The 16,245-nt window shown below is 43.4% G+C and overlaps 1 protein-coding gene across 2 annotated transcripts; it reads left to right on the top strand.

Annotated features, from left to right (window-relative positions):
* Nucleotides 1-216: 216 nt before the first annotated feature.
* Nucleotides 217-13,930, top strand: LOC306915183 (forkhead box protein K2-like). 2 transcript variants are annotated; one of them, XM_079492447.1, is made up of 9 exons: nt 217-764; nt 3,344-3,538; nt 3,667-3,808; nt 4,078-4,224; nt 7,145-7,338; nt 7,500-7,705; nt 8,952-9,194; nt 11,352-11,543; nt 11,956-13,930. In XM_079492447.1, the coding sequence occupies exons 1-9, from the start codon at nt 469-471 to the stop codon at nt 12,171-12,173; spliced, it is 1,833 nt and encodes a 610-aa protein (XP_079348573.1). In that variant the 5' UTR covers nt 217-468; the 3' UTR covers nt 12,174-13,930. The 2 variants fall into 2 exon arrangements, with proteins under 2 accessions (XP_079348573.1, XP_079348572.1); XM_079492446.1 differs by having other exon boundaries at nt 218-764; nt 8,910-9,194.
* The last annotated feature ends 2,315 nt before the right edge of the window (nt 13,931-16,245 follow it).

Genomic DNA, 16,245 nt, shown 5'->3' on the forward strand with positions numbered 1-16,245 from the left:
TTTTCAGAGCCCCTGAAACTCCAATCCGTGCATTTTTCAAAGAGCCACAATTTACAACCTGCCATCGATCTGCGTGTCAGGGCCCTGCGGTGCAACCAACCATTTCTACGGACTATTTATATTGTTGTTGTCATTGGTAAACACGACCCAGCCTGCCTGCCCATGGTCGCCTCTCATTGGTCGGACGCGACGCCCGTCGCGGTATTTCCGCCCGTTTGGCCGTTTTTGATTGGCCGATGCCTCTTCTCTTTCTCTCTGTCGCGGCGGTGGGTCGGAGCCGCTGTGTGTCCCCGGTCTGGCACGTTCCTGCTCTAAAAATTGTTCAACGGATTAAATTCGGATCCCCCGTTTTTTAAAAGAGCCCCCTAAAAAAATATTTACACCCAGCCCCACTAAATTCCGAGCACGTGCTCACAAATTGTGGCCTCTATCTTCCCTTATTCAACCTAAATTGAGAGCAGCTAGAAGATGGCGGTGGTAAGCGGGATGTCGGGGTCGGCAGTAGCCCGGCTCGAGGGCCGAGAATTCGAGTACCTGATGAAGAAAAGGTCGGTGACGATCGGTCGGAACTCGTCGCAGGGCTCGGTGGACGTCAGCATGGGACACTCCAGCTTCATCTCCCGCCGGCACCTGGAGATCTTCACCGCGGGGGAGGACGGCACCGGCAGCGGGGATTTTTATCTCCGATGCCTGGGGAAAAACGGGGTGTTTGTAGACGGGGTGTTCCAGAGACGAGGGGCTCCACCTCTCCAGCTGCCACGGATGTAAGATTAAACAATATATACATTGATCAATTGTCTGTGTTTTGGATCGGAAAGAATATCAATGAGCCACGATCAGCAGAAAACGGCGTGCGGATCGAACGTCCTCTCTTGTGTTATTGTTGTGTGTGTTGTTGCTGTGCCGCTGCACGTGTTGTGTCCAAGCAGCAACACCCAAACACGCTAGCCGGCAATGCTAACATAGGAGCAAACAATTGAAGCTATTTAGTTTGTGCAACTAACTACTGACCCGCTGCTGCAGTAGTAGTGTCTCGTTTACACACACACAACCACACATCGTGATTTATCGTTGTATAGTATAGTTAATAGTAAGCCGCGTGCACGGTGTTCTACTAGCGGCTAGTAAAGGAGTGCAGTCAGTCAGTGTGTGGACCGTGTGTTGAGCTGGCTCAATGTCAACCCTGGCCTCATGTTGGCCGGTGGAGTGTTTACACTGCTGGCTGCGTCCTTGCACAGGAAGCTCCTAGGTTCATTTTCATTTTCAGTTTCAGCGGTGTGGAAGAAGTACAATGCTTATTTTTTATTTAACGTAAAAGTAGAAAGACCACAATGCAAAAAATACTGTTACAAGTAAAAAGTCCTGCATTCTTCGTCACCACCCCCCCTTTTTTAGTATTTGCATCAAAATGTGTATCTAAAGTAATATGAAGAATGTCCCATTTCGCAATGTAATTGTTGATTAACGTTGCAGCTGGTAAAGGCGGTCTTTGTGCTGATGAGTATCTTAACCAGTAACAACAACAACAACAACAATGCATCGTTTATCAGATAATCTATGTTTTGTATTCATAATCAATCTGCAGTGTAACTAAATTTGTCAAATTATTGTAGTGGAGTAGAAAGTACTACATTAGCCTCTGATGTAGCCTAGTGATATATTGTAGTAGTAAGTATAAACATTAACGAAACGCAAGTACCTCAACTAGAGTCATTGCACTTGTGTACTTGCACCATTGGTTATTTTAAATGATAGAGTTAATAAATGTGACCAACATTTTAATGTGCATTTTAATTTATTTTATTTTTTAACCTTACCCTTTCTTTCTATTTTTATTGAATCCCTGCAGTGGAAGCAATTTGCTGTAACAAGCAATGAATGCCACCAGTCAGCAAGTGGTCCAAATATATCCTATTAATAATAAATAAGACATGTTTAGACATGGCCTGTTACATAACAGCTGTGATGGACATCCATATTTAAATCCTGTCCAAATGCTCCCCACCTAGCTTCTGTTGACACTCAACTGGCTTACATGTTGCCAGTGATCATCATTAGGGTAGCTCTGATCCATAGCTCTAATGCGTTGCATTTAGAGCTATGTTACTCTCGACTGCCGCTGCTCGCATGAATGCATACCAGCCTCTCGTCTTTAGCGTAAATAAAAATAACGTTTTTGCTACTCACCAAAACAAAGGCGGGTTGTGTCATTAGAAAGCCTACTTTCCTTAGTGGGAGCACTCTGAGCCCCCCACCACACGTATAAACGTTACTTTTTGGCCAAAAGGGAATTTTGTTTCCACCGGGAAAAAATAACTTTTAGTTACTCCACTGCACCTTCTACTGATATTGCCCAGAGAATTTGCATCATAGAGAATATTTTTCCTCCGGTGAAAAACAAATCCCTTTCTGGCCAAATAGTACCGTTTATACGTGTGGTGGGGGGCTCAGAGTGCTTCCACTAAGGAAAGTAGGCTTTCTAATGACACAACCCGCCTTTGTTTTGGTGAGTAGCAAAAACGTTATTTGTATTTACGCTAAAGACGAGAGGCTGGTCTGCATTCATGCGAGCCGCGGAAGTCGAGAGTAACAGCTCTAAATGCAACGCATTAGAGCTATGGACCAGAACTATCATTAGGGTAAAGGAGCAACGTGTATTCTTCTCTCATGATATTTCTAACAAGAAGGCAGAGTAGTTCCCCTTGACTTAACCTATTGTGAAAAGCATTTGCCATATGCATTTAAACAAATATGAACAATCATTTCACAAATGTAATTTAAGTTGGTATATTGATTTCCCACACACTTGCACACAAGATTTAACATCTTGTACATCGATTTATTAAAAATGTTTCAGTTACAATAGCCATTTCAAGAAAAGTCCTTGTGGCCAAAAATCACCCCTTTCTTTTATAAATCAAAGGTGAAACGTGCAGGATTGGCTTTTTTCTATGGAAATGGACCTTTGCAAACAAGAGGGGAAATAAACGTGTGTTAGGTCTTGGCAATATTTAAATACTATATCGATATATCGTAATATGGCATAGGTGTTGGTCTTTTCCTGGTCACTTATTTTATACTTGAACAATTGTAAAATAGTCTTGTGATCTTGTAGACCTGCTAATGTCGGTGAAAGTCTTTGAAAAACACACAATACAATATTATCATCTCGATATTGAGGTATTTGGTCCAAAAATATTGTGATTTGATTTTGTTCATCACCCTACTGACCCGTGTGTGTTGTCTTGATTTGGGCTGTCTTAATTAGATTTATCAAGCATATAAGCATTTTGTGTGATTGACTAAAACACACGTTTAATCTTTTCATCCCCCCCCCACCCAGGTGCTGTTTTCGGTTCCCCAGCACAAGTATAAAGATCACGTTCACAGCCCTGTCCACTGACAAGAAGGAACGAAGGAACGTGCCGGAGTCGCCGGTCAAGCCCGTCCAGCCACAGATTTCACCGCTGACCATCAACATTCCAGACAACATAGCCCACCTCATGAGCCCCTTGCCTTCACCAACCGGTACCCTTAGGTGAGACTGAACAGAATTCTTAACATCAGATGGAAATGCTAGCTTTCTCTGTGTGCGTCACCTCCTTCATTGTACCACACACAAGTATAGCATGTAAGACTCACAAGGGACTCTTGTTCATTTCACAGTGCGGCAAACTCTTGCCCCTCAAGTCCACGGGGCGCAGGACTGTCCAGCTACAGGATGGGCCGTGTTTTGACCTCTGACCTTATAGGGGACAACTCCCAATCAGAAAATGACAAAGAGGCCTCAGGTGGAGACAGCCCCAAGGTATGAGAGGAACAGCTGTGGTGTGAATTAATCTTCCTTCATGTATTCATATGTTTGAAGGGGTTTAGAAAGTGTGTACGCAATGATAATGTGAGGATATCAAGGGACATTGAATGTGCCTGGTTACACATTGAAGTCTAAATATTAACACCAGTGAAAACCCAGACTTTGGAGCACAAGGCCTAGTTGATATTTTTAACTGTGCGTAAATGAATGTGTGAGACAGTAAACTTGTAAACATTTTTTTTCTTTTTTCTTTCTTTCCACAGGATGACTCCAAACCTCCGTATTCATATGCACAGCTAATAGTTCAAGCTATCACCATGGCCCCAGACAAACAGCTGACACTGAATGGAATATACACTCACATCACCAAGAATTACCCCTACTACCGGACAGCAGACAAAGGCTGGCAGGTCAGTGTCTCCTCTCTGCTAAGCCACACTTTTTTGAGTGGTGCAACTGCAAACCACTACAACAACCAGCTTTGTCTGTATGTTTGTGTACCTGTGTACGTAGTGTCCGTGCACAGGTCACGTGAGCATGGTTGCTATAGTTAGTGTGTGACGTCACTGACAGCTGATCAGACTATATAAGGCCTTGCACCACTCAGTTCACACGGGTGTGATTTTTTTTTTGTGGTACAGTGAGCTATTTCAGTGAAATGCATTGATTTTGGGGCCTATAGTTTCTGAAATGTCTGCTGTGCCAGGCTCTGTTGCACTTCAACATTCATCCAGTTGTCATGGCTTTCATTAGATCCCATAATAACACTACTTGAACATGTTTTGTAAACGATTCTTCCCTGGGGCGTGCTGACTGGATTCTGCTCCAACCATGATGCAGCGTCCCCAATTCGGTTCTGTCTGGAGACCAGTGTTGTATTTCTCACTACTCTTAGTTTCCTGTCTCTCTGCTGTTCTATCTTAATAAAGAAAGAGGAAAGACGCATAAAACAAATAAGACGGTCAAAAGATGGCGTAGCCTCCCTGCCCAATCTTTTACTGTGAGTGCAGTTGTTGAACACAGCCAATAAAATCACAATGCAGTGGTGAAACTGCACAAAAAAAATCACACCTCAGTGTGAACTGAGCGATGCAACTATACATTCATTGTTATAGTTACTGTACTGTCACTGTGCTGTGTACTGTACTCTGTACTGTACTTTGATTATATTTGGAAAATAAATCTTTGAAAGATGACAGTTACCGGTTCCCCGGAACATCTCAGGAACGCGCCCAGGGGGATGGCCCGGTTCCGTCAAGCCTTCCCGCGTTCGAAACGGTCGAGAAAATGACAGGGTTAACGTGTTGCCGCTTTCCATGCTCGGACAGACAAAGGGACACGCATAGCTGCGTAATGGAGTGGAGGCTCCGCTCAAAAACTGTCTGCATGTGTGCATGTCAACTAGTGGGACACTGGGACTGTGCCCGTCTACATCTCCTTATGGAGCGTCGCAGTCCCGCCCCCTTTCAGAACGACGAGGGCCCAGGAAATAATTCCCCATTTCATTTTCCCCATAGACATTTCAAAAAGTATTTAGGCTTTTAAGCCTCGTACAAAGCCAACTCGAATTGTGACAAATCATTTCAACAAACACAATGTTTTGGGCCGATCAAATAATTAGTAAGAAGAAAAACAAAACAAAGTCTTGTACGCTGCGTATTTTGTTTGAGTGGTGCAACCACTCCCTTACGGAGCGATGTGTGTGGGTGGCTGGGTGGGTGGGTGCGTCTGAGCACGAAAACAGCGTGGTTGTTTTTCACCACCTGTGCGCAACCTAACACACACAAACAAACACACATATTAACTGTATGGTGATTTCGGGTGTGCCAGTACAGTACAGTAGAGGGACCCCCACACGGTAACTCTGTCATTTCTCAACCGTTTCGGACGCGGGGCGGCTTGCCGGAATCGGGCCGGCACCCTGGGTGCGTTCCTGTGGGTCAGGATCTCACTGCTTTGTATTCATGTAACTTCTGGTGCAAGCTTTGGCTCCCATGGAAGTGTCATGGCGCAGCACAGTCACATGACCATGACACTTCTATCTCTAAACTTCCTTGGGTTGTGCAAGGACTATTAAATGTGGACAGGAAGCGAAGACCGTACGGTGGACTCCATGTTGCTCCCTGGAAGGAAAGAAACATGCGCAATTGAGACCAAGGAAGCTGAACACGGAAGTGTTGGCTGCATATAGCCCATTGCGCATGTTTCTTTCCTTCCAGGGAGCAACATGGAGTCCACCGTACGGTTTTCGCTTATTTAATTCAAACTTTGGTTTGTGCAGACTTCATGCTGCATTGACGATATTCAGACCGCGGCCATCTTGCCAGCAAGGTGCTAACTAGGTGCAACTTCCCATAGACGGTCACAGCCCTTCATCCAAACAGAAAAGTCCTATCTAATTGTATTAACACAATCAGTGCCGGAAGTCCTTCAAAATAGGAGCTCTGGGGTGCTGGAAAGACATGGCCGCTTTTACTCGGAAACCCATGACCCGGAAACAATCCACTAAAAAAAGTTTACTTTACATAGCTAGCTTACATTGCGATCGTAGGTCGTAGGTCGAGACGAGTCATTCTTTCCGGCTAAGTCAATGGTAAGCTAACAATTGCCTAGAGTGTAGCATACGGTAGCCGAAAGGCGAACTGACAAATAAAAAAAAAAGGAAAAAATTCAGAATATTCTTATCTCGCCCCGTATCATTGAGGATGCGCTAGGACGTCCTCACACGTCGGCTGTACGCGTCGATTGGGACCCCTAGGACGTGTGGCGACGCCCTATGTACGGAAACGGTTAAACAATGTCAAACTCACAAACATTGGAGCTGTACAGAAAGCTTGAATTATCCTCTTTCAATCTGTAAAGTTTTTGTTTCATAAAAATCCACCGTAGACATAATGTTATGAGCTACTTCCTGTCAAGAAATTCCGTGCAGTTTATTTTTTGTCTTAAGTGTCAGAGTTTGGGAGTGCTCGTTGGATATCACTCAACAGCCCTGCATACCACCTGTTTTGAATTTGCACATAATGCAGGAGGTTGCTTTACTAAAAACGAGTGCTTCCAAACTCCAATACTTGTGTGACTGGGCTGTCTATGGGAAGTTGCACCTAGTTAGCACCTTGCTGGCAAGATGGCCGCGGTCTGAATATCGTCACTTGCCTCTGTTTCATGATGTCGTGCACACAGTGTCAGGAGCTGTTATGGTCTACTGTCAAGGAGACAGACAGACAGACAGACAGACAAACGGTTAAAAGTCTTGGCCATGCCGTGAAGAAAAACATTAAATGATTTTCCCACTCATGTTATGTTTGCTTGTTTTTCCTGGTCTTCTAGAACTCAATTCGCCACAACCTGTCCTTGAACCGTTACTTCATCAAAGTAGCGCGGTCCCAGGAAGAGCCGGGTAAAGGCTCGTTCTGGAGGATTGACCCATCCTCCGAGAGCAAGTTGATAGAGCAGGCTTTCAGGAAGCGCAGGCCTAGGGGGGTACCCTGCTTCAGGACTCCGCTGGGACCCCTATCATCCAGGTAAAGCTCGAGTCACCCGTCTGGTTAAAATAAAATAATAGTGGGGAAGAATTTCAGCGTTGTGGTTACATGATTGCTCCTTGTGCAAACATTGCCGTTTAGGAATCAAAGCGTATCTCAGTTTATTTTTGTTCCCCCCCCCCCCCCCCTTTTCATCCCAGGAGTGCTCCTGCCTCTCCCAACCACACAGGGGCGCTGTCTGCTCACTCCAGTGGGGTCCAGACCCCAGACAGCCTGTCCAGAGAGGGCTCCCCAGTTCCCATGGAGCCAGAGCCCACCCCCCCACCGCCAGCCCCTGCACCAATCACTACAGTCCAACCCAAACTCGCTGTCATCCAAGAGGCTCGCTTCGCACAGAATGCCCCTGGTAAAAGACCAGAGCAGTACCCTACCCTGCATGCCATACCATTTATATCAGACATACACTTTGATTTGTGCTCACAAAATTGGTTGGCCACGCTATCCAAGTTGTTTCCATCATGTCAATCGTTCATGATTGACCTTTTTTTCCACATGAAAAAACAATCAAATCTGCACACCATCACCACCATACCTGCTCCCATCGCAGGTATTTTCTTTTATTGGTAAATAAATGATACCCACGATGTCTGCGGATTCTATTGTTTTTTCATGTTGAATTTTTGATCCACTAGGCCCAGCAGGACAGGATGTGCGTGCCTTTTTGTCATTTTGTGACACCTTTTATCATTGACTTCTTTCCACACTTCCAGTTTGGCATGGAAACGCATAACAAGGTTGAAGGTTGTAAAGCAGGGTTTCACTAATAGAGCCCCGAAGTCCTGACGTCACTCGCTCATCCCCTGGTTCACGGAAGCGATTTCTCTATGGAGGATAACATTGGGTCATCTTGAAATCGTCTCATAAGCATTGTGGTCCAAAAAAAAAGCTGTCTCTGCGATATTGTCAGGGAGGTGCCTCAGTATCGTTTACGACAGTCAATCACTTTGAGAGAAAACGCTAATGCTTATATTTGATACAGTCTGTTTCTAGCGAAAATGTAACTAATTCAGCAGCAGTAACATTAGTGTTTTCTCTGTCAGTTGATTCTTTATATCCATATGAGTGAAACAGTACTTATATGAGGCGATCTAAAATACCCCTATGTGGATTACAATGCAAATAAAAAGTACATGAACCTGTGTACTTGCGCCCCGATATTGACGTCAGACTTCTGTGCTCTATAGAGTGCTGTTATGTGACAACAACCACACATTATTTCAATATAACTATACTTTCGACTAGGAGTACTTTGTGCAGACTCATTTCCCAATACAGAGGAACATTCTATACCCCCAAAAATATGCTTTAACTACCTTTCAACCGGGTGCCCCTATTTTAGACATGTCATTATAGATGTCATGAACATTGTATATACATTCTATTTTAATATCACACATTTCTGAAATGTAAAAAGAAAAGAGCTCATATTGCGTTGCGAGCATGTAAGATCTATATTTGCCTTGATATTTTGCGGCAAAAAAAAAAGTTTTTGAAAACCAAGCATTGAAACGTGTGTCCTGTCTTTTCTGTGTTGAATACAAACAACATAGCCAGACCTCTTCTGGAATTCCTTACTCCTTTCCCTTCAATAGGCTCGACGCTGAACAACCAGCCGGTCCTGATCGCCGTGCAGCGCCAGATGACGTCTCAGAACGCCACCATGAAGCCTGTGACCTACACCATGGCCACGCCCACCATGGTCACGTCCGCCAACTCCAACTCCGTCATGCAAACGGTGCACGTGGTCCACCAGATCCCCACGGTCACCATGACGACCGCCGCCATTAAGACGGAACCTCAGGAGAACGGAGGCGGAGACCACCAGGATATCAAAGGTTTGGTTTGGTTCCATCTTCCTTTCTCTTTTTTTTTGGCCCAAGGGGTGGTCCGGTCACGTTCTAACTAGGTGTACTGTTAACCCATTTTGACCTGAGATCAGATTCTAAAAATGTCTTCTACATCCTTTCTGTTTCTGAAAAAATCACACCCGTGTGAACTGAGTGGTATAAGGTCTGTCTGACGTAATGAAATCATGTCTGACGTAATGAAATCACACCCGGGTGTGATTTCATTACCTGGCTTTGTTTGTGCAGAAAAAATGAGCATGGTTGCTATGTTCACCCTGTTCACCCGGGTGTGATTTCATTACGTCATTACAACAGGGTGAACATAGCAACTATGCTCATTTTTTCTGCACAAAAAAGCCAGTTGTAGGAGTGGTTTACACCACTCAACAAAAACTGTTTCTATGTCAGTAGTTCTTTGATTTTTCAAAAATCACACCCGTGTGAACTGAGTGGTGAAAGGTCTTATATAGCCTGATCAGCTGTGGTCACTGACGTAATGTCTCATTCCGGCCAATCACAATGCACCATGCTCATTTTTTGACGCACAGACAGACTAACAAAGCCAGTTGTAGGAGTGGTTTACACCACTCAACTCAACTAACAAAGCCAGTTGTAGGAGTGGTTTACACCACTCAAAAATAGCAGACCTACAAGCTCGTAGCGCGCCACTCGGTGGCGCGCTATAAGCTTGTAGATCTGCTATTTTTCAATAGCTAAAGCATAACATAATGCTAACACCAAAAGGGGTTCCCGCCCAAAATGGGTTAAAGCGTGTCGTCATCCCAACTCAAACACTGCATCAGCCGATGATGTCACTAATTAGTTGTGTTGTGTCACACAGTAGAAATTAGACTGACCAGATGCCAATTTTTGTTCTTGTTTTGTGAGAAAAAAATCTGACCAATCTGAATTGAGTGGTGCAACAGCGCCTTCTGTTGGTACCCTAACGTTCCTAAACATACACAGGGACACCAGGGACGGACAAAGCCGGGCATTGGAGTGGCTGCACCCTATGGTTGCACCCCTCAAAAAAATATATATAGACGGCAACAGTTTCTAGTTAAACATTATAAGCAAACTAAATAAAATAAACATTGCATTTTGTTAGATGAACATTTCTTGAGTTGTGCAACCACTCCAAGGAACAGCAATGTCCGTCCGTCCTCACCTATGTGTCCTCACCTATGTGACTATGAGTACCAGTAGGGGCAAAAGTGGTGCTGTTGTGCCAGAAACAAACAGAGAGAGAGAGATAGTGTTGCACTGTTGCCTGCTAATTACAATCACAAATTGGCGTCCTCACTTTTCTGTCCTCACTTTGTATCCTCAATACGTACATTGCTCAGCCAATGAAATCATCACTATGGTCTGCTCAGCCAATCAAATCATCGCTATGGGGTACACACAAAGCTGGGTAATCTGGGGACATTGCGTAATTCAGTCCGAAAAGTCAAGTGATGGCAGATGTATTGTTCTGATCCCCTCCCGTTCAGTCCAGGGTGGTCCAGTCACTTTCTAAGGGCCGATTCATACTCCTATTTTACCGCTGTAGTGCAGAAATGATTTCGGCTCGTCAGAAATTTTCAGTAGCACCGAAGAGCCGACTTTAGGACGGTACCCCCCCCCTCCCCCCGAACCTCAAATGACGTCACATTGTAGGCTCTTACAGAGCCAAACCGACTTTTATTCGGCTCTAAAATAGGAGTATGAATCGCGCCTAACTGTACTGTCACTGGCATCTTGGTTGTGTGTAACTTGTTACTGAAACGGCACTTTTTGTGCCGCGGTGTCTTTCCCCAGTGGTTGCACATTCTGGATTTCATACAGTCGGAAATGTTTGATCGTATCGCCAACACATGGGTGAATAATTATTATTGTATGTTGAAAGGTCTTGGTTTAGAGCTACGACAAGGGACCTATTGTAATGAATAAAGCATTTTAAACAATGTGTACGGGACGGTATGTTAAATACAATATACCTACTATAATGCAGCTGTTGGTGGTCACCCTACTGGTTGCCTTTACTGTAGTTGTGGACATCATTGCAATTACCTCTGAATGATAGAGCTTCAAACCGCTTGCCATCAACTTCAGTTGCCACATGCAAGTCATTCTAAATCTATTTCTCTCTCTCTCTCTCTGTAGTAAAAGTGGAGCAGGTTCCAGCCATCACTACCTCTATAGGTGGAGGTCGCATCATCCAGACCTCTCAGGCCACACCTGTTACAACTGTTACCATTGTGCAACAAGCCCAGCTTGGCCACCATCAGCTTCCAATAAAGGCCATCACACAAAATGGGACGCACCTGATTCCCATCAGTACTGCTGCTACCACAGGTAACAAACGGCTGGAGGATTAAAGGATAAAGCTGTATTGTTTACCGTACTTTAGTACGGTAAACAATGTGATATCACAAGAACACTGCGAAAGCACTACATAAAACGTTAGACAGTACTTTGCATGCACATGCATTTTTATAAATCCGATTCTCATTCAACCCGTTTACCGAAAACTAAATGAAGTGCTTCTTATTGCACTGAGGAAATTCTTCATGGAACATAACAGCAATTCCTTACGCATGCCATGTTGCAGATTGCGGCCTATTTATTGTGCATTTTTTAGCACCTGACACCATGTCTTATACTGAACGGTAGTGGAGAAAATTTCAAAAATGTATGTCCAAACGCTGGCTGCTGTGGTCTGTTCTAGTATTTAAAAAAAAAAAAACATTTTGTTTTCCTCTGCCAGCCGTGGCGAACCCTCTCCATCTCCTGGCGACCCACGCATCGGCCTCTGCATCCCTTCCTACCAAGAGGCAGAATGGAGACCAACAGCAAGACCAGCCCGACAGCAAGAGGGTCAAGATGGAGGACGCCGGGGCGGATGTAACCCCCGCGATTAACGACAACCCCGACACGGACAGAGACGGAGATGGGAGGGCCAGGGAACAGGCTGTCAACAACTAGCTCCTCTGACCTCGATACTGACCCCTGCTATACTCCGTTGAGCCTAATGAATCTACTATTCCATCTTAACTCACTCTTCAGTTCTCACCTCCCTCCCTCCCTCAACCGACCCTTTCCTGGCTTTCATCTACTCCAAGGTGCCAAAAGGAGAAGACGTGCAAAATAGACCTATGGACTACAGAATGTGTGATGAGCCCCCCCCCCCTCTCTCCTGGGTATATAAAAAAAGACATGGAAATATGATGCAAGAACTTAAGACCAAAAGGAAAAGTGAAACGAAACAAAAATGAAGAACGAACGAAGTTGCTGATGTTTGTGACCCCCCCCACCCCACGCCGATTTTCGAGACTTACCGTTAACGAGAAGCACAGGTGGTTTCAATAAAAATAAATAACTTAAAAAAGAGAATGAGACTTAACACACGGTTGTAGAACAACACAAAAAAAGGACCTGACATTTTAGTCATGTAGCCAAGCATGGTGCTTCATATATACTCCATCGTAAGATGGTGTCGCTCGAAAATAGATGATCTATAACTCCGAAACGCGTCGCAGCACATTGAGGGCCTGTAGATCGGCTATTTCCGGCCAGTGGCACAACGTATGACGGAGTATAAACGAAGCTTAACGATTCTCTCTCTGCCGCCCCCGCAGAGAGGCCGACTTGGACGGTATGGTTTCCATGTTTTTTTTTAGTTGTTTTTTTAGTTGTTTTGTTTTTTACTCAAGACGTGCTCCCCAAGGAAGGGAAGGACCCAAAACGCCATCGTCCCGGTAGCATTGCGGACGAGCGCTGTGTGTGTGTGTCTGATAGAGAAAGGAAAAAGAAGAATGGAGATCAAAATGACAGTGTTGCGTTCCGCAAAGGGAAGCGTGTGTACGTGAGGACATTCCCATCTTCGGCAGCTAGTCTCCATGTTGACCTACCTAAATACAGTTGTGAGTAGATATGCAGTATTCCGTTGTACATGTGTATCTTTGGATCTCTTTTGAGTGTTTCTCCGTTTTTTTTGTTTTTGTTTTGTTATTCTCCCCCAGAGGCACAGATATTCTAGTAATAATTAAGACGACGACACTATCAGCTATAAGTGGGGGGTCTTAAAAAATCATTTAAATGACACCTGATATTTTGGGATCTTTTTTTAATTATTATTTGTATGTGGACTCTTTGTTCAGTGAAATGAATGTAGTCTCCTTTTCCTTAAAGAAAACACTATATGGAGTGGATTGTTCTTTTCATATATATTTTTTTCTTCTGCTCAGTCAAATGCAAAAGAAACTTTATCACTGTACATCTACAGATTTTTTTCATATTTTACAAATATCCTAAGAGATAAAAAAGTATATTCCCATGCGTATTTGACCATATGCTTCTTTGAGCTTGCATGTTACGGATCTAGAGACTATGTACTTGAGCAGATAACTGAATATGGAACTGAAGATTAGACTGAACCTATGCTATTATGATTCTGACCAGTGCTGCACTTACCCTCATTGTTATTTTTCTTTCTTCTTTGTTCTTTCTTTTACGTTCTCCGTGTCATCGTTGGCTATTTAGTTTTTTTCTTTAGTTTTCTTTTGTTTTTCTTCTCTTTTGGTGTTGAAGCTGGAAGTCTCCTTGTTCAGTTATTTTATTCTGTTCAGGCTAAGAAGTCTATTCAGATTGTATTCTATGTTTCACAAGGAAAACAAGTGATAGATGTTTGTTCTGCTTAAGTGGGTAAATGCTTTTTTTTATAAATTAATTTAAAACATCTATCGCAACTTTGTCTGTGTTATTTATTTGCACAAACGTACAAGAGGGAGGTGCCTCTTTGCACTACAAGTGTGAAAAGATGCTTCTTAAGCCCAAAAGGGTAAAACAGGAGTAAATATCCTGTTCTTTAACCTTCCCTACAATTTACCCCATTGAGAAATCTTCTAAAACCTTAATGTTTCCAAAATATTCAAAAATGGTAAATGGCAGAACTACAAGCTACACTGGGAGCTTGTAGATATTCCCTATTTGTATTCTGTTAATACAAATATTTGTATTATTTTAATACAAATAGGGCTTTAGCACTTTTTTTTGGGGTCTCGACAGTTGAGCTGAACGTTTTGAGAACCACTGTTCTAAGCCCAGACTGCTGTAGAAAGCAGGGGATGTAGGAGGAAGGCTTTTCTATGCATGCCAGAGGTTAGAGCTTAAATAACATTTGCTGTTCTATAAAGAGCTGGAAAGAGTGAACTACAGCAATGAGTACTGACAGATTATAGAGCTCTTTAACACTTATTTTAAGGAAGCCGCCTTAGGCCTCACTCACACGGTCGCAACAGATTGCTGTATGCTTGTTGTATACAAAGGGTGTGACACAGCTTTCCCCAATGCATTTCCATTTCCAATGCATAGTCCAAAATGTGGACTACAAACCATGTGACTTCCATTGGGAATGCATTGGGGCGGCCATGACACTCACAACATTCATACAACAAGCATGCATCAATGTTTCAAAGGTCTGAGTGAGGCCTTAAGCCCCCTTTCTATTTGTCACACTATTGACATTTTACTTTTTGTACTGCTACTTTAGTGAATGTACTTATTTCTGAGATGTAGTGGAGTAGAAGTAAAGGTAATATTGAAAATACTTAAGTACTATTTGTGCTATAAAGTACAGTAATTGAGTAAATGTACTTGGTTAATTTCCACCTAAGGGTAAGGGCTAATGATCTAGACTATTCTAGCCTTTTTAAATTATTGGAAGATTTATTCAGTAAAAAAATACAAATTATCATGGTGTGGCATACTCAAGTGTACATGGAATATCCTTAGATGACTTGTGTACAATTGTAAAAGCAGACATTGCATTTTTATTGAAATTTAAATGTAGGATTTTACAATCATTTATGAATTTGTCACAGAAATGTTTTGTGCAGCATCATTACAGTAGTAGCCAATGACCGCCAAGCACTGTCTATGAATATTGTGTAATATGTAGTGTGAGTTAACACTTGCAAATGTACAATCTAAAGCAGAAAGCAACAAATAAATTGCATTCCCAGAGCTGCTTACCGACCACCGCACAACCTTTGATAAAAAATGAAATGCTGGTACGTTGCGTAGAAAGTTTAGCTTAAGCGCAACTAAAAGGACATGAATATGTGATTCTTGTACATGGTTCACTGGACGGGGTCTACTGATCCTCCTATGGCCTCACTCACAACTTTAAAACATTGATGCATGCTTGTTGTATGAATGTTGTAAGTGTCATGGCCGCCCCAATGCATTTCCAATGGAAGTCACATGGTTTGATACAACATTTTGGACTACAAGCTGTTGTATGGCTTTCGGCTGTGTTTCGACTGCCCCCCTCCCCCTCATACAACACAAATGTGTCAAACCATGTGACTCCCATTGGAAATGCATTGGGGAAAGATGTATCACACCCTTTGTATACAACAAGCATACATCAGTCTGTTGCGAAGGTGTGAGTGAGGCCTATGACTACTGGCTTTCATAAAGCCCTTCAGACCCCCCCCCCCCCCCCCCCCATTAGCTGAATGTGTTAACTACTTAAACCCCATAAGGTTGAGCGGAGTCCATCAGGGCTCTATACTAGGCTATTTTCAGTTTGTCATTGTGGGGAAGGCTTTCGCTGAAAATAGCCGATCGACATTGCAAGCTCACAACTAACTGAGCATGCGAAAGCATTACCCACAGTAAGGATTCTGGGCTTTCAGTGGCTAATGGCGGTCTAGGAGCAAACCAGCTTATCACTTATCTCAGTATCAAGAGTTTAAAAAGAAAATTGTAAACAAATAAGAGTGACATCACATAATTGGGTGGACAGCTATGCTGGCCAACAAAGCGACGTATCAAAAAAGGGAACAATCAAGTCACACGCAGATATGATCTTTGATTTAACCCATTTTGGGCGGGAACCCCTTTTGGTGTTTTAAACATGTTATAATTTAGCTATTGAAAAATAGCAGATCTACAAGCTCATAGCGCGCCACCGAGTGGCGCGCTACGAGCTTGTAGGTCTGTTATTTTTGAAAAACCGTGAAATTATTTATTTCAGAAAACTGGAGGATTT

Source organism: Electrona antarctica, assembly GCF_951216825.1.
Source record: "Electrona antarctica genome assembly, chromosome: 22".
In the NCBI taxonomy this organism is placed as follows: Eukaryota; Metazoa; Chordata; class Actinopteri; order Myctophiformes; family Myctophidae; genus Electrona; species Electrona antarctica.